General features: G+C 65.4%; 1 protein-coding gene across 10 annotated transcripts in view; it reads left to right on the forward strand.

Annotated features, from left to right (window-relative positions):
• The first annotated feature begins 830 nt into the window (after positions 1–830).
• CCDC187 (coiled-coil domain containing 187) overlaps positions 831–17876 on the forward strand; it is a 54864-nt gene continuing 37818 nt past the window's right edge. For 8 of the 10 annotated variants that reach the window (XR_005210630.1, XR_005210629.1, XM_037797301.1 and 5 more), the window contains exons 1-6: positions 831–959; positions 6097–6217; positions 8455–8870; positions 10439–10537; positions 12494–12589; positions 16813–17822. Coding sequence is in view for 8 of the 10 variants with exons in the window: in XM_037797301.1 (XP_037653229.1) it covers positions 905–959; positions 6097–6217; positions 8455–8870; positions 10439–10537; positions 12494–12589; positions 16813–17822 (1797 nt within the window). In the remaining 2 variants the exon portion in view is untranslated. Of the gene's footprint in view, positions 960–5304; positions 5410–5948; positions 6218–8454; positions 8871–10438; positions 10538–12493; positions 12590–16812; positions 17823–17876 lie in introns of those variants that run through there. The other 2 variants (XM_037797307.1, XM_037797308.1) reach the window with 2 other exon arrangements.

Genomic DNA, 17876 nt, shown 5'->3' on the forward strand with positions numbered 1-17876 from the left:
ACCTCCCCAAGGGTGACCCCTGCCCAGCTCCAATGACCTCCTGGCTTTGCCTGTGGCGGTAGTTAAAATTTTTTTTTATTGAGGTGAAATTCACATGACAGAAAATTAACCATTTAAAAGAACTCAGAGGCATTTAGCCCCCAATCTTGCGCACCATCTAGCTCAGGGTAGATCTCCATCACCCCCGGAGGAGACCCTGTACCCTGGGCACCGCGCCCCCAGCCCTGGCCCCAGTGGGACCTGTCTCTGTGGAGCTGCTGGCTCTGGGGCGTTTGCAGATGGGGACTCAGGGACTCGGGGCTGGCCACTTTCACCTGCATCCACCGCTTGGTCACTTTGGAGGTGGACGGAAAGGGGACACCTGGTGGCCACACTGCCGGCTCCCTCTGCCCTCCTCACCAAGGCGCTGTCCCGCAAGGCGGGGTGAGGGGCTCATCTCCAGGTGTGCATGTCCCAGGGGTCACCTGTGCTTCAAAGAAGGGCGGTGCTGGAACCAGGCCCACTCCCCATTGAGCTGGCTCAGCTGGTGGCTACCGGGCAGCCTGCCAGGGACAGGGGCACTGGCTGTGGTTCACGCGGGGGCGGGTGTCAGGGCGGAGGGCAGGCCCCGGCGGGGGTGCTGGCAAGTGCCCGACACCCTTCCCCCCTCCCCACCCTGCTCCCTCGGGCTGGGGCTCAGAGCGACCCAGGTGTGTGCCCCCCCAGGGTCGGGGCGGGGCACGCAGGTGAGGTCCCCAGCGCGTGGCGGGCGGGGCACCAGGTCCCCGGGGGCTCTGCGAGGTGGGGAAGAGGAGGAGGAGCCGGCGCAGACGCGGGGGTTTCTCTGGCAACGCCGGAGCAGCGCGCGTCCTCCCTGCGTACCTGGCTGCGGGGCCCCGCGCTCTGTGCATGGGGTTTGCGCGCCATGGCTGCCCCCCGGCGACCTCCGGTGGAGAGGGGCATCCGGGGCCTGCCTGCTAGTGAGTACCTGAGGACGGGACGCGGGCAGGGCCCATGGGGGAGGGTCCTGGCCTGTCCTTCTCCACGGACTTGGCCCTGCGCGACTAGGCACCCCCCACCCACAAGCTGCTCTCCCGGAGAGAGGAGTCTTCCCCTCCGGGGGCTCCATCTGAGGGCTGGGGTCTCAGAGCCAAAACGAGGCTGCCCCTGGGAGTGGGGTCCTGCCAGGGGTCTACCCACTGGACCACCCCACTTCTGGACTCCACACACTGGGCCACCCCACCACTCAACTCAGGACCTCACCCACGGGGCACACTGTTCTGGGCTCAGGACCCCACTCACAGACCCCACCCTTTGGGCCACCCAGCCTCCAAGCTCAGGACCCCACCCAATGGGCACCCCACCCCTGGGCTCAGGTCAGGCCGAGTGGCCCAGGCACTAGAGCATCTAATGAACTTGGGCCGTCGTTTGCCATCTGTCTCTCAGTGTCCCCCTTACGTCAAGTGGGGGTGACGCTGGGTTCTGCATTTGGCCCAGGCTGCAAGTCCTGAGCTTGCTCCCTATTAGCATGACAATGGCGGGGGTGGGAAGAGGTTGCCCTGGCTGGAGGGCCCCCACCTCGGCAAGCACACCCTCCAGCGGATCCCCTGGAGCAGAGGGCCGGGGCTCCTTGCGCCAAGCCCACTGCTGGAAGGGCTCCCATTGGAGACGTAGAGAGCGGGAGTCAGAGTTCAGCTCACCCAAGGAGCCCCTCGGCCATGCTCCCCAAAGCCATGGCCCCTGGGTGCCCACTTGAGCCCTTGAGGATGGTTTTGTCTCGGGATTGGGGTTCTGTCCGCACAGGCCCCTCTCCTGGGAAGCATTTCCATGTCAGGGGTTGCCGGGTGGCAAGGCGCCCTGGCCGCGGCTGCTCTCAGCTCCCCTGGTTCGGGGGGCGGGGGGCGGGACCGGGGTCTGCTCTGCCTCTCGCGGTTGTGTGCCTGAGGCCAAGGACCTTCCTGGGGGGCTGTGACGAGCGGCCCGAGGTCACCCGGGCAACTTGCTGGGCGCAGGCCTGGCCCCTCGTGAGGCGCCCTGTGGGGTGGCCGGCTCCACCGCAGGTCACGTGTCGCTGGCTGTAGCCTTGGAGGAGGCCACCCAGGCGGGTGGGTGGGGTGGGTAGGACCCGGAGGGGGCTGGGCCCGGCCCTGGGGCTTGAGCAGCAACTGTAGGGTATGGGGGGAGGGGGCAGAATTCGCTGACCCCCTCTCTGACTTGCATGGCCTGGTCTGGCTCGGGCTCCTGGACCTGTCTGGGGCTGGGGGTGCCCTGTGCGGCCTGTGGGCAGGTAGGTTTTATTGGACGGGGGGATCCTGCCTGATTCTCAGATGAGTGGCCAAGGGGGCTTTCAGGCACTGGCCCAAGACGTGGGAGGCGGCCGTGGCAGCTGGGATTTCATCCCCTAATGCCCTCTGTCCCCGAGCCCCTGTCTGCAGCGGCCGACGCTAGCGGATGGAGACATCGGAGCACGTTCTTGCTCTCTGCTCGGCCATCTGGTGTCCCCCACAGCACCTCCTCCCAACGCTCTCCCACAAATCCCTGGCTATTAAGCTACCCTGTTCCCGCCCCTGCATCTGCTCCGTGGGGCCCAGTCTCCAAGGGGCCCCTGCAGCCAGGGCATCCGTTGGTTTCCCTGGGGAGCAGCTGGTGGGGTCGCCGGAGTTCAGACCCCTTGGCAGCCCCAGCTGCTGGCCCGGCCCCTGTCATCTGCATGTCCTTCCCCCTCGAGGTGGCCCAGGCCTGCACCAGGCCCCACAGAGCTGGGGCTGCGGTAGGTGCTTCCCTCTGGACCCTCAAGCCCCAGAGCCTGGAGACCCCACTGCCCATGACTTCAGAGTGTGGCTTGACGGCAGCTGGGTCCTCAGCAGGGTGCAGTCCAGTTAGGGTCTGTCTGAAGCTGGGGTGGGGCGGGGGGAACAGGGCCCCCGGCTGGGGCCGAGCGGTGGCATCGAGGCCTGAGCCTGGCGGTGCCACTGCCGAGTTCTTTGTGGCAGCGCCGGGGGCGTGGCAGCCTCTCTCTCCGTCGCCCCCGGCTGCATCCGTCCCCCGAGCCTGCCTGGGCCTGCGCGGGGTTTGCCGTTCCGGGGCGAGGCGGTGAGAAGTAAACAGCGTCGCTAATGAGAGCCGAGGCGCTGCCAGATTCCAGAAGGAAGCCCCTCCCCGCCCTGCTGCCCGCCAAGCTGCCACCGAGGCTGTGGCATACACCACAGATGGGCGCTGCTGGGCCTTCCACTGTCACAGCCGGCTGGGGGTGTGGGGTGCCTGGCTGCCTAGGAAAGAGCAGCCCCTGGTGGCACCGAGGGGCAGGGGTGCTGCCCCAGGGGGTCCCCACTGGACCTGTGGAGCCAGGCAAGGGCCCAGGGCCCAGGCAGGCAGTGTGGGCTCCGGGTTGGCTGCCTGGGCCTGGCAGAAGTGCCCTGTGGGTCAGGCCAGAGGCCCCAGACCCCAGTGTCCTCTAGTCCACGTGTCTTCTAGCCTTGCAAGAGGCCTGTGAAGTGGGGCTGATGTGCTGCCCACTTTCCTGATGAGCAAACTGATGCCCAGAGAGTCTGGACAACTTGCCTGAGGCCACCAGCTGGAAACTGGCAGTGCTTCCGGGCACACGGGGCCATGGCTGGGAGTCGGGGCTCCTGACCGCTGCGCCCACTGCCTGGCCAGGCGGGCAGAAGACAAGCAGCTGATTCTGCGTGCTGCTCGGGCCAGCTCGTCCCTGCCGAGAGCACCCCACCACCATATGGGGGCTCAGGGGCTGTGTCCCTCCTGGGATGTGGTATGTGGTAGGGGCCAGCGTGCCAGGCACGCCCACTTCTGACCCTGCCAGGCCTCTGAGCTTCAATTGGGACTGTGCCCCTCACAGAGACTGCTAGGGATGGCGTGCGCTGGAAGTCATCAAGTCTTAGCACAGTGCCCGGCCAGCTCGGGGGCTTGGTTGACTTAGCCCTATAGATGTGAGTGTTTGCAGAGTGTCCTGTGAGCAGGGCCACCTCCTGCCCTGGAGGAGTCCCCAGCCCCGTGGGGGAGGCAGAAGAGGGCACAGGTACCTCCTAGGGTGGGGGCAGCTCCAGGAACCCACCTGCACAGAGCAGGTATTCAAGGAGCTGTCCTCCCAGAGCAGGTGCCGTCCAAGGTGATACTTGGAGCAGGAGCAGATGCAAGAGCTAGAGGGAGGCAGGGGGCTGCAGCAGGGGGCAAAGGGCCGGAGCCAGAGGGCCATTGCTCGGCCCCTCACTGAGCCGGGCTTAGCACAAACTGGGCAGCTTGAAACCACACTCACTGGAGGCCAGGAGCCCACGTGGAGGTGTTGCCTGGGCCGCGCTCCCTCGGGACCTCCTCCGGCTTCTGGTGGTGCCCTGGGCTTGGGGCTGCCCCGCCACCCCTGCCTCCATCTTCCTCAGCCCCTGTGTGGCCGGGTCCGAACGTTTTCTTCTAGGGAGCCCAGTCATACTGGACCCAGGGCCCCCACTCTGGTCTGGCCTCCTTTTAACTAGTCCCACCTCCCGCTCGCCACCCTCCTTCCTGTCACAGGTGCCGGGGGTCACCTCACAACCTGTGACAAAGAGGAAGCAACGAGGTTGTTGGGGGAGGGAGAGCCTGCAGGAACTGGCGCACGGGGTTGGGGGCTGGTGAGTGACTCTGCCGGGCGTGGAAGCCGTGGGCCAGCGGGGCGCAGCGGGCCGGGGTGCCAGGGCGAGGGGGTGCTGCCGGGCTGAACCCCAACCAGCGGCCTTCTGGGTGCCTGCCGCCCCCGCCTCCCGCTGCAGACCCAGCTCAGAGACGCTGCTCCCTTGGCAGGTTAGGGCGGGTCGGTGGGCGGGTCGTCGGCGGGGCGGGGGGGCGTGTCGGTGGGCGGGTCGTCGTCGGCGCAACCGGGGGCGTGTCGGTGGGCGGGGCGTCGGCGGGCGCGGGGAGGGCGTGTCGGCGGGCGGGGAGTTGGCGGCGCAACTGAGGGCGTGTCGGCGGGCGGTGGCGGTGGGGGTGTGTCGGTGGGCGGGGCATCGGCGGCGGGGGGCGTGTCGGTGGGCGGGGAGTTGGCGCAGTGGGGAGGGCGTGTCGGCGGGCGGGGAGTTGGCGGCGCGGGGGAGGGCGTGTCGGTGGGTGGGGCGTCGGCGACGGGGGCGTGTCGGTGGGCGGGGAGTTGGCGGAGTGGGGAGGGCGTGTCGGTGGGCGGGGCGTCGGCGGCGCAACTGGGGGCGTGTCGGTGGGCGGGGCGTCGGTGGGCGGGGAGGGCGGGTCGGTGGGCGGGGCGTTGGCGGCGCAACTGAGGGCGTGTCGGCCGGCGGGGCGGCGGCGGCGCGGGTGCCGCAGGGTCTCCTGCCCTGGAGCGGGGTTCCGGCCACGGAGGCCCCAGCCTGAGCTCCGAGCGGGCTTGGCTCCCGGGCCGCGCTGCTGCTTGCTTGGTTTTCTTTTCACATCCACCGCGCATCTGTTTCCGTAATTTTGCCTTTATTGACAGTAACGCGTTTCCACCGTCGCGGCCTTCCCCGTCTCCCCGGGAGGAGTGCAGACGCCGATGCCTGCGCGGGCTTCCCGCTAACGGGGAGACGAGAGCCAGCGAGCCCCGTTAGGGGAAGCTTCTCGTGGGCGGCTCCCACCTCTGCTGCTTGCACGGCCGGGCCCTTCCTCCCTTCCGGATGTCTCCTGATTTGGGGCCTGAAGGCCTGGCAGGAGCAGGGGATCCCTCTGAAAAGTTGCCCACCTCTGCGGGGGTGGGTGGGGTTGACCTGACGCTTCTGCAGGCTCTGGGGAGGGGCTTTGGGGGCAGAAGGAAACCTGAAATAGAGCTGTCTTCACATGTCACCTCCTGGTCATCCAGGCTCCGAGGGTGATGTGGATGGCCCGTGGCCACCTGACCCCACCCCCTTGAACTTCCCGTGACACCCCAAGGCCTGTCACCCCAAGGGCTACCTGCAACCCATGTACAATCGGAGGTGTCATCTCTCTGGTCCAAGGAACCTGCTTATTCCCTGCAGCATATACTGGAAGGGCCTGGAAAGTTCTGGAACCTTCTTCTGAATCTCCAGGGTTTCCCCATCTGCAGCCCCTGCAGGAAACCCCTGGGGCTGCTGATCTTTTTAAGTGTCATAAAGAAGCACACAGGCCCCCTCTGATCAATTTCAGCCTCCCCGGGAGACATCCCCAGTGGGGCTGGTAAGCCTGGGCAGGACAGGATCACCGGCCAAGAGGACGGGGCAGAGCCTGATGGTGGCCACGGAGCCGGCAGAGGGACCTGGCCGCAGAGGTACGTCATCCAGACCATGAGGCGTGATGAGCTGGGGCAAGCCCTGCCCGTCACCGGGCCCAAGGGTCTCCGAGCAAAGGGGAGGGAGGGACCCGCACTGGTTCATGGAGAGGTGGCACCTTCCAGGCAGGAGATGTCCTCACCACCCACAGGCAGCCTCTGGGGACTCCCCTCCCCTCCTGCCCTCTGGACAGGTGGATGGGAGGGTGGACCAGGGGGAAGGACTCGGTGGCTGCAGGCGGCTCTGACCCCATCCTCGGACAAGCGTGGCTATGTCTGCCGGTGGCCAGGCCCCCCCTGGCCTGTGCCTGGTGCCCTGTGCCGGTGTGGAGCTGGGCTCAGATGGCTGTCTGCCACCCTCTGCCCCCTTGTTTCCCAGGAAGGTTTTGTGGAGTAAGCCTTGAGAATAGCGCTCCATTCTCCGGGCCTGCCTTGGACCCAGGGGTCCTTGGCTACAGACCCTTCTCTCTGGACATGATAAGGAGGGAGCAGCTTTGGGGCTGTTCTAAAAACAGTGTTAACAATAATATACAAAGAATGTGCTTGACGCTGACGATTGCCCAGGTTGCGCCCAGCCCCTGCTGTGGAAGTGAACTCACCAAGTGCTCATGATGCCCGGGAGCCGGGGTGGGGCAGGGGGTCTCCCGTTGCCCGAGGTTACCCTGGCAGCTGGGGCAGGGCTGGGCTTCAAACCCGGCTCTGCCGGACCCCAGAACCCATACCCCTCCCCGGGGGCCACACTGGGCCCAGGGCCATCTGACGGCAGTGCCCGTGTCCTCACCCCCACACGCCCCACAGGACCGCTGCAAAGGTGACAGGGAACCCCTTGGAGGTTGGATGGGCCACATGCCCTCCCTAGAGCGTGGGGGCCGAGGAAGCAACTCCGGAGCGCCTGGCACTAGGGTGTCTGCTGCCTCGGGCTACTATTCCCACAGGCCCTGGCAGGCAGGCCCCAAGCACAAGCCAGGGTGGCCGAGAGGCCAGTGCCCATCTCCCCTGAGCCAGCCCAGAGAAGCGGGGTGGTGGCATCGATGTTTCCATGTTAGAATGTCAGGACTCAGCCCTCAGCACTCCTGCTGCTGGGACGTTGCCCCAGGCCACCTCCCCCTTCTCCCTCCTGTACCTGCTCCCAGCCTGACACCCGCCTTGGCTTAAGCCCCAACCCAGACCCCTCCTTGGCCAACCTGAGCCCTGCTGAGCCCCCTGCAGCCCCCTGCCTCCTCCTGGACACCCCCAGCTTGGCCCACTCAGCTCAGCACAGCCATCAGCCCTGGTACTGGGGAGCTGGGGAGGGGTGCTGCCTGGGCCCTGGGAGGCTTGGAGGCTGAGTTGTCGCTGAGTGACAGGGTTATTATGCTGTCACCAGCCCATCCAGAATTCTCTCCCACCCAGAGGCAGTTCACCAGGGAGGCCCCCAAGGCTGTGGCCAGCCCAGGACAGGCGGCCCTCCATGCCCACCCCATTTCGATGACTGTCCCGAAGGCATGCCTGGGGCCTGAGGACCTGCTCAGGCTGGCATCCCGGACAGGTCGGCGGCCAGCCCTGTCTTGGGCGCTGACAGCTGCAGGGAGCTAGACCACGAGGCTGCCATGTGAAATCACGGCAGACCCCTGGGACGGGGCTGGAGGCCGGGGGCCGCCCCTGGGGCTCACCACCCTGAGCCCTGCAGCCGCACCCTCTACCTTGGCCATGGGCGTGCCCCCCACCTGCCTGCTGGACACGCTCCAGCTCTGTCCCAAGGATGGCCGGAGGCAGTGCCCATCCTCCATCGGGACCCTGGAGGGACCCACGGGCAGGAGGGTCAGTGCCCATCCCAGGTAGTGTCTGCCGAGCACGGCCCAGGGGTCACTACACAGGGCCTCGGGCACAGCGTGGAGTGGGGGATGGCATGGCCCCCTGCAGGAAGGGCACCAAGCCCATGCGAGGAGCACAGGCTTGGGGTCAGGGTGCTGGATCCCCTTCCCAGCCCAGATGCATGCCCCTTTGGACAGGTGGCCTGGTCGCCCTGAGCCTCAATTTCCCCATCTGTAAAACAAGGATATCCGGCTTTGGGCCCAGGAAAGCAGACAGACGCTGCCCACCTTCCTCTGCTTGGGGCTTTTTATCCAAATCCTGATCCTTTTTCAGGCTGGGGGCTCGCTGAAACAGAAAAAGGGGGGAGCATGAGTCTGGAGTGCTATGCTGCGTGCCTCCAGGCCTTGGCGCCTGACCCCCTCGCCCTGCTTCTCTCTCCCAAGGGAAGGCATGCTCTGTCCTCCTGCAGCCAAGGCTGGCCTCGTGGCCTCCCTGTGGTGGCCCAAGTCCTCCTGGCAGCCAGGCGAGGCCCCGTCGGACAGCGAGGAGGCCAGGGACGGGGACAGCTTGGTGTCATCAGGCCGCCTGTCCGGCTGCTCGGGGGGCCATGAGTCGTGCAGGCCCTGGCAGGAGAGGCCCCCCCCGGTGCGGGGGCCCCCACGGCAGCCCAGGACCAGCGACCCCCGGCTGGAGCGGCTGCGGGACCGGATCCGGGCGCAGGCACGCTGGCAGGCGAGCTGTGGCTCCCTGGGCACCTCGGTGCCTTCCAGCGCCTCACGCCTATGCAGACCCTCCTGGCCGGCGCCCCAGAGGAAGGTCCGCAGGGCGGCACAGGCCCCCCCGGCCCCCGCACACCCAGGTCAGTGGCGCCTCTGCCCACGAGGGGCGGGAGGGGGGCACGGCTGCACAGAGAGGGGGGTGGCGTGTGGCAGACCCCAGGCCAGTGGCCAAGGTGTCCCCAGGGTACCAGGAGGGGTTCCCGGCCCAGGGAGTGGAGTGGAGTGGGGGTGGGAGTCCAAGACAGGGTGCGTTGGCGCGGGTTTCACGGGTACATAAGTGATCATGGGAGGAGATGGCGTGGGGAGGGGTCTCCGCTTCCCGTGGCTGTTGTGGCAAAGTGCCAAGGCCTGGGGGGCTTAATACAACCCAAGTGTGTTGTCTCCCACTTCTGGAGGCTGAAGTCAGGGGTCTCCCTCTGACACACATGGGGGGCTCCTTCCTGGCCTCGCTGCCATCTGGGGTTGGCTGGCACCCTCGGCGTCCCTCGGCTGCAGCTGCCACGTTTCCCTCTCTCCGTTGTCACACGGCCATCCCCGGGTCTGTCTGGGTCACCTCTTCTGATGAGGACACCAGTTGCTGGAGTTGGGGTCCTCATCGTAACAGACCCCACCTCCCGCAGCCCTATTTCCAAATAAGGTCACCCTCGCCAGTTTTGCAGGACTAGGACTTCGACGTGACTTTTGGGGGGACACATTTAGCCTGTGACAGCAGGGCACAGGCACTGCGGGCAGGAGAGGAAGCCAGAGGATGGCGCGGTGGGGAGACGGACGGGCCTGGAAGCCGTGCCAGGGCCGGCGCTGAGCCATCAGCCTCGGGGAACTCAGGCTCTAGGCCGGCAGGAGGCAGCGTCCGGCTGGGGAGGGCTCAGGCCAGCAGCACCCCAAAAAGCCTGTGTGGTATCACAGCCCTTCAGCTGCTTCCTATATGGGAAAGACATGGACTGTTTCCTGCAAGCGGGAGTGGTCATTTAAAAAATATCCGAACCTCAGTTTCCCGCTGGGACCACAAGGGGAGACCCAGCCCTGTGGCTTTGCTCCCTGTTGAAGGGCTTTTAAGTCTTCTCTAAGGAGGTGCGAGAGACGCTTTCTTCTTTTTGTATTTTTAAAGCAATAGCTTCATTTTCTGTGTCAGCGAGGAAGGCAGTACTTGTTTATTGTAGGATGTTTAGAAAGTGTAGATGAGCAAAAAGGATGCAATCGGTTCTTATCACAGCAGCTTTGGCAAACTAAAACAAAAAAGAAAAAGTATGCGATAAAAATCGTCTGTGTTCTCTGGCCAAACCCACCAGCCCTGGCTACCGTTTGGAGTGCACCTTTCTGTTACTTTCTGCGTAAACCTCTCCTGCTGCCTCACCTGCCCTATGAGCCCCCGGGGTTGGTGTCCCAGCCTGGGGGTGCCCAGAGTACCTCCGACTTGTCCCACGAGCCCCGGGCTCAGACGCTTCACCCCACGACAGCGACACGTCCGTAGCTGCTTCCCACCTTAACTGGGCACGGGTCCGGGTGGACCCCACGGGACGCAGTCCCAGACATGGGGCGGCCAGAGGCCCCGGGTTTAAAGCTTTGACGTGCTGCCAGTGAGGAGCTTTCCCTTGACACTTCACTGACTCTCTCTCCCACGCTGCCCCTTCTGGTCACCCTGCTCCAGGCTTCAGCATCCAGAGGGCGGCTGAGAGCAGAGTCAAAGAGAAGGCGTCCCCCGGCCAGGGGATCGAGCCCTTCCACGGCCCCCGGCGCCAGGCTTCAGGTGAGTGGCTCTGCAGTCGGGGTCAGATCCTTGGGCCGCAGTGCGGGTGGCATGGGTGCCGGACCGAGCACGCTTCATGCAGCTACTCACTTGCCCCACGCAGTGGGCTCCATTATGATCCCCACTCACAGACAAGGACACTGAGGGTCAGAGAGGACCCCCAGCCAGGAAGTTGGCATTCTCTGGAGCCCTCGTTCTAACTCTCTGCAGGCTGCCTCCACCTCAGGGAGGGAATCCAGGCAGACCCTGCCGGGTGGGGGGCTGAGCAGGGGTGTCTCCTGGCTGAGAGCCCTTCTGCAGAAAATGGGTGATCTTCCCTGACTGCCGCGTGGGGCAGGGCCCAAGGCCCTCGCAGTCCTTGCTGGTGGGAGACCCTCCCGCCTGTGCCTCAGTCGCCCCTGCCGGGTTGATGTGAGTCTCCCTGTGAGCCGCAGACCCCCAGCTGGGTGGGGAAGGGCTCAGGGCCAAGGCGACTGCCAGGGCTTTGCTCCCTCGTTCATTTGGCACCCGGGAGGGGAGAGGCTGGGGGGTGGACAGGAGCCGCCCCTGGGCCCCTGGGGCCAGGGTCAGTGCCAGGCAGCTTGGCCCTTATCCAGGGCAGCGAGGGATCCGTTGGAGGGAGGGACGGCGGGTTCGGGTTCCGCAGGCCCCCCTTGCTTACCGGGCAGGGACAGGGCAGAGGAAGGAAACCAGGGCGGGCGCCTGCTGCGGGCTCTGGGGGCCCCGGGGAAGAGCGGAGGAGGGGCTGTGGCAGGGGGAGCCGAGGCTCTGCGGGGGAGGACGAGGTGGGAGCAGGAGCCCCGAGGACCGAGGACCGTCACGGCCGATGTTGCAGCGGGAGCTGGGTGGCAGGGAGGTGGTCGACACCCCCCCCAGGTGTATTTGCAGGGGAGGGGGCTGCAGGGTGCTGGGGGCCGCCCGACTCAGGCCAGGGACAGAACTCTCCCAGCCGCCCCGTCCCAAGCCAGTCACTACTCCCTCGTCCTTGCCTGGGGCCCAGGGGCTGCCCCAGGAGGCCACGGGGGCCCATCTGTGGTCTTCAGGCCTCACGGCCTCGGTGGGCAGCTGTCGGCCCCCAGCTCTGACGCTCACACTTCCTCCTTGTGGTTTTGGTGCCCTCTGGTCTCCAGGTCCTTCCTGCCACTGGATTCTGGGCATCGGAGGCCCAGGGGCTGGGGAGGGTCAGGGGCTGGGCCTCGTAGCCCTCTGGAGGCCTGGGCCTGGGGGGTCCTTTGGGCCAGAGTTTTTCCACAAGCCTCCCCCTTGGCCCCCCCAACCTGACACGGCAGGCCCACCACCCCCCCCCCATGCAGCTCACTTGCCCGTTAGCTTTTGGGGGTTTCACAGACACAGCACCCACCCCCAGCCACGGACAGACACCAGTGGCCCGAACGAAGCGGGAGAAAGACGAGCGGGCCAGCTGCCTCTGCTCTGTACAGCCCTGCACATGCTCTGGGACTTTGGGTGACCTCCGCCCACTCAGGGTCCCTGTGTCGGGGTGCCACGGCCCCTTGGCTCCCGCACTCGCCCCTCCTCACCGTAGCCCAGGCCCACACTCGGTGCAGCCGGCCACCACGTGCTGGTGACTTGTGTTCACTTGTGGGCTGGGTCATGTGGTCATTTATTTGCTCAACAAACATTATGAGCCCCGAGAAGTGGGTTCCTTGCTTGGGGGGCAGCCAGCCCGGAGGGGGGCTGGTGCCAGACGTGGAAGGGAGGGTGGGAGTGCACAGAGGCGGCCTTGCTGGACCTGGCAGGGGAGACTCCCCAGGGTGGCCCTCACGCAGGGCCCTGGGGGGTGTGGGACATGTCTCCTCGGCCCAGTGGGTGCAGCACCAGCGTGCCTCACAGCCCAGGGTCGCCGTCTACCCAGATGCCCGGGTCGGGAGTGAGGCAGCCCCCGTAAGCCATGCCCCTGCTCACCCCCTCCCTGCCCTTTCCTCTTCTCTGCTGAAGTTCCACGGGGAAAAGGCAAAAGGACCAAAAGTTGTTCCTGCAAGAAAGAGAAGGCACCCACTTCGCCCTCCCTGAGAAGAGCTGCGAAAAGCAAAGGTAAGGTTGAGTAATCTGGGGGCCAGGCAGGGTCTGGGGACACAGTTCTACAATCCTGGCTCACCAGGGAAGTGGGTGGGCTTCGCATCTGCCGTGCACAGGATTCCGTGGCATCTGGGATCAGCAGGGCATGGGGCTGGGGGTGGAGTACGGTCTGCGTTGCACGGAGGAAGCCCAGTTTCAAAGGCTGTGTGGCATGCGTCTGGGGGACCTCAGCCACCACCGGAGAGTGGGGGGTTCCAGCCCGTGCAGGGGCACAGCTGGGCGTGACAGCCCACACATCCCTCTGGTGGAGAGGCTCCGTGACACGGATCTCTGCAGCCGCACTTCAACGTGCATTCGGCGCTTACTCTCCCTAACGGCAGTAGCGCACGTTTGTCTGGGTCAGAGGGGGAGTGCCGCTTCCTTTGTTACCCGGCGTCATTTAGCGAGCTGTTGCATTGCAGTCTTGCCACGTTCAGCGTGAGGAGCCTGGTGGAGGCACTGCGTCTCCCTCTCCAGCCTGGTCTGTGTTTGGAATGCAGACGGCGGGCACAGAACATCATTCTCACACCTGCTCTCGGTGGAAGGAAAGGGCTGGGGCTGGGTCCCACGCTGTCCAACAGCTTTGGGGACCTGGGGGCATCTGTGTGAGGATCAGTTTCAAAGAACTGTCCCAAGAAAGTCCTGTTAAGTGAGAATCTTATTGTTTCCAGTCCAGGAATCTCGTCTGAGGGATAGAGCTGTGTGTTGGTGGCAGGACCCCACCGCCCAGCCTGGGGATGGTCCCAAGGAAGGGGCGGATGTGCACATGTGTGTGTGGACAGGGATGGATAGAGGAAAGCAGGCGGAGTTGGCGGCTCCTCCAGGGATTTCTTCTAGAATGTTCTCGGCCATCAGCTTCGGTGTTGGGCCCTGTGTCCTAGCCAGGGGCCGGCTCTGTACCGTGCCCTCTGCAGGCATCAGTCCCTCTAACCCTCTCCGCTCCCCTCATGGGTGGGCGGGTTTGCTTCTGGTTTGCAGCTGAGCCAGGGCACGGCCGTGCTGGGCCCTTCCTTGGGAGGGTCCCCTGTGCTTACCTGGGCATCTCACAGAGGCCCACGGGTGGTGGGGCATCTCCAGGCGCCCCAGGTGGGGAGCACCCTACCTGCCGAGGCAGTGCTGGGATGCTGCTCACAAGCTGCTCCTGCTCAGCCTGTGCCTCAGTTTCCCCCACAGCCTGAGAGCACAGACCTGAGGGCCCTCAGATGGGGAGCGGGTGCCGTGGGCTCTGTCCACGGACAGCGCAGAGGCTCCTCGCCCACGCTCAGCAGCTGGCACTCGAGCGAGAGGAGAGGCTCAGGCAGGGCCGCGGGGCCCCGAGCGGGCGTGAGTATTCAGCAGGAGGGGCAGGAAAACCTGCAAGCCAACCCGAGGTGGGTGGCACAAAGGGACGCCGGGGAGCACCAAGGTGGTCCGGAAGGTCCTCCGAAAATGCATAAAACATAAATTTTCTGCATCCTCATCTCCCCCCTCCCCCAGCTTTTTGGTTTGTCTTATTTTAACGGCTCGCTTGAAAAACGACCTCCTTGCTGCCTGACACGGGGCCAGAAGGGCGCGCCAGGGGCCGTATCCATCATCGTAACCGCCGCGCCGCCCTCTCGGGGCCGGTCATTAGTTTCTGTCAGGGGCGAAGTCACAGCTGGGCAAAGGAGAGATGAGTCCGCGGTCAGAGGTCAGAGCCACCGGACTTGGGAATTGGATGAATTAGAAATCTGCTGTAGTTAACAAAAAATTAAATCACAATAGTTATAAAATATTCATCCATCCGGCCGAAGGAAAATGAAGCCGGATATTTAATTTCAGATTGTATCACCTCACTTTGCATTTTTTATCATAGATTACCTTGGCCCCGGAACTTTGACAGGGCACTTTGGGACTTAATCCATTTCCACAGATTAAAAATCCTCTCGTAAAAAAATTAATTGCTGTTAAACTGCTCGGCGGGAGGAAAAAATGTGTCCATCAGGACCCATTTATTTACCTGATCCCCTCTGGCAGGCTCACGGGGCAGCTGAGCAGCCAGCAGGGGAGGGGCCGTGTGCATCCCCCACCCCCGATGCAGGGGTGTCGCTGGGAGGGCCTGGCTGGCAGGCGGCACCCCCCCCAGCTGTCCACCCAGCAGGTCCTGGGTCCAGTGCTGCATTCCAGTGTGGGGGGGTCACGCCAGCTTTGTGCAGTGGAACAGCTGGAGGGGGCCAGGGCCGAGCCCCTCTCTGGGGTAGCCCAACCCCACTGGTCCCCCCCGCCGCCTACCCCCCAAACTCAGAAGTGGCCAGCGGGGCAGCCTGGCCTCTGACTCCACCCTGACCCCTTTCTGGGCTCAACTCTTACAGCGATGGTGACCCTGGGGGGGGGGTGCTGTTAGACATGTTCATCATTTTACAGGGGGGGAAACCGAGGCACTGAGCGGTTAAGGCACTTGGCCGAGTGAGTGGCAGAGCTGGGATTTAAACCCAGAGACCATGCTCTTCACCTCTGGAGTGGTCTGGAGCAGGGGGTGTGGTTCTGGGGGTCTTGGCTGTGGGGGTGCCTGGCAGAGAGAGGGCCCCAGGGGAGAGGCCGCTCCAGGCCTGTAATTGAGGGTGCTGGGGTCAGAGCAGTCCCAGGTGGGGGTGCCGTGTCCGGGCGTGTATGTGGGAGTGGGGGTCTCGGAGCCCTCCTGGCTGCCCGTCCTGGCGACATCCTCAGTGGTCCCTGCTGTGAGGTGCCGTGTGGCAGACCCTGTGGTGGGGGGAGGTCTTGCCTGGCCGCATGGAGTGGCCCATGTGTCGCAGCCACCCGCCGTTCCCGCCCTGCGCTGGCCTCCCAGGCCGAGGCATGCCAGGGCCCGCTGGGCAGGCGTGCGAGCGAATGGGGGGCCCTTGGGAATGGGTGTGTGAGGACGGTGGTGCCCATGTTGGCGTTGGCAAGTGTAATCTGTGATTATGAAATAAAACCTTGATAAATGATGTTTATTATGTGATACCAGTTATTAAAGAAAGCTCAGGACCCTCCTGCTGCCAGCCTGGGGGTCTTCATTGACCACCCCCCCCCCAGGGGCTGCTGACACCCGCTGTTTAGAAACAAGTCGGTTTCCTCCTCCTCAGCGCAAAGGGTGGCTGCAGCGTGGCCTGTCTCCTCCCCGGGGCGAGCCCTGATGTGCAGAGGCTCCCGGCCCAGCACTGCGGGCCCAGCCCCATCACGGCTTTCGCTGCCGTCCTTGGTGAAATTTACTGGGTGCCCATGGCGTGCCAGGTCCACGTTTCACTGACACAGCCCCGTGGAGAAGCTTTTATTTTCATTTCACCGAAGAAGAAACCAAAGCTCAGAGAACTTAGTCCCTTGCCCAAGTCCATCCAGAGACTCGGCCCCTCTTACCCGCTATGCCGAGGGTCCAGCCCCATGAGGTGCCTGGGCGTGACGTGTTGTCCCCCCCCCCAGCCCCTCTGGAGTGGTGTAAATTGGCCCCAGGGTGTGGGCACCCACCTCCCTCCCATCTGGCCCAGCCTCCGGGGGTGCGGGCTCCCTGGACATGTGGGCGTGTGTTCTCTGTTTAAGATCCCAAGGTGGTTGGCGTTTCCGCCTGGAGGAAAGGACAAGCTCTGGTCAGGTCACTGCTCAGGCCCCCTCCCGCTCCCCCCAGATGCCAGAGCAAGGCACCCTGGAGAGACCCGGCCCCCGCCGTGGAACTAGGTGCCTCGTGCCCTCCGCTCAGGCATCTGGGGGAGTGGGGGGCTGAAGGGGGAAACGGGGAGTCTCCACTCCATCTGGGAAGGACGGGACATCGGCCTGCGGGGACTTGACTGAATGTCTCCAAATCCGCTGTCAGAGAGGGGACTTGGGGAAATAATTATTTTTAAAAGCCTCAGGAAAGTAGCCTCAGGGAGCTCCTGGGGAGGCGGAGCCCGGCCGTTAGCCACCCTGCCTTACGGAATGCAGGATGGGATCCCCAATGGGCACTGCCACCCACCCCGTCACTGCCGCCCTCAGAGGGGCAGTCTGTGCCAGGTGCCTGGGCACTGCTGTGTCGCTCACATGTGGTACCCGCCCTCAGCTTGCATCTGTGTGTCCGTCAGGAGTGCAGAGGCCAAGGGGCACTCACTGGAGGGAAGGGCTGCACAGTCCCCTTGTCGACTCCCCTCCTGGGGCTGCCAAGCCCTCCAGCCGGCTGTGCCTTTCCCCACCGTGCCCCTCTCATGCTCCGCCCCTGACTGTCTTTGCAGGGGACAGCAAGAAAGTTCAAGGTGCCGAGGGCCGGCCGGGTCCCGCTCGGACGCGCAGCCCGGCCTCCACCTGCAGCGACCCACAGGCACCTACCCTCGCCCTCAGCCAGGCCTCCAGGGACCCGCCGGCCACCATCGAGAACGCCATGTCCATCCTGCAAGACCTCCGCCAGCAAATCCAGGCCGGGCTGGAACTGGCCCAGGACCCCCTCCGCAGGCAAAGGACTGAGCCCGGGCGGCAGAAGCTGCGGCTGCAGGACCCGGCCGCGTGGAGACAGTGGGGCTCCTTGAGCACCCCCAGTGTGCAGGTCCCCTTCTCCAAAAGGCCTTGGGCCACGACTGCGGGGAAGGGACCCCCTCTAGAGGGGGCTTCGAGCTTGCCTGCCCGGCAGCCCTGGAGCGCCTCGGCGCCATGGGAGAACTCCCCGCGGTGGGCCTGGGCGGCTGAACGACGGGACGTCCCCTTCCAGCGCCCTACGAGCCCCCAGGGGAGGCCGGCCGCCCGGCCGCAGCGGCCCTGGAGCGCCTCGGCAGGGCAGGTCTCCCGTCTGGACACGGCCTGGGACCCGTCTGAGGACTGGGACGCCCCCGCTCGCAGCCCATGGAGCCCCGCGGACAGGCGGAGCGCCCCCGCCCCACAGCCCTGCAGCGCCTCCGTGGCGCAGAGTACGGGCGCCCCGGACCCCGGCGGGGGCAGCGCCGGGCGCCCCCCGGGAAGGAAGAAGGAGAAGGAAGAGGGGCTGGCGTCCTGCCGGAAGCCCCGGTCCGTCCCGGGCAAGCCGCACAGCGCCGAGGCCCAGCGGGAGTTCCTGCCGCAGGGCGCGCCTGCCCGGCACCGCCAGGTCCTGGAGGAGAAGGCGGCGGCCGCCCGCGCGCGCGAGCAGAGGGAGCAGCGGCTGCGCGAGGTCCTGCGGCCGCAGAGGGAGGCCGCGCACGGCAGGGCCGCGCCCGTGGTCTCCCGCACCGCCCCCGGCATCGTGACCTTCGTGCCCCGGCCCGCGCCGTCCGGGGTACGCGCTGGGGTGCCCGCCGGGGCGTGCGGGGCCGGGGCGGGCCTGGAGGGC

The sequence above is a fragment of the Choloepus didactylus genome, chromosome 10, assembly GCF_015220235.1.
Source record: "Choloepus didactylus isolate mChoDid1 chromosome 10, mChoDid1.pri, whole genome shotgun sequence".
In the NCBI taxonomy this organism is placed as follows: domain Eukaryota; kingdom Metazoa; phylum Chordata; class Mammalia; order Pilosa; family Megalonychidae; genus Choloepus; species Choloepus didactylus.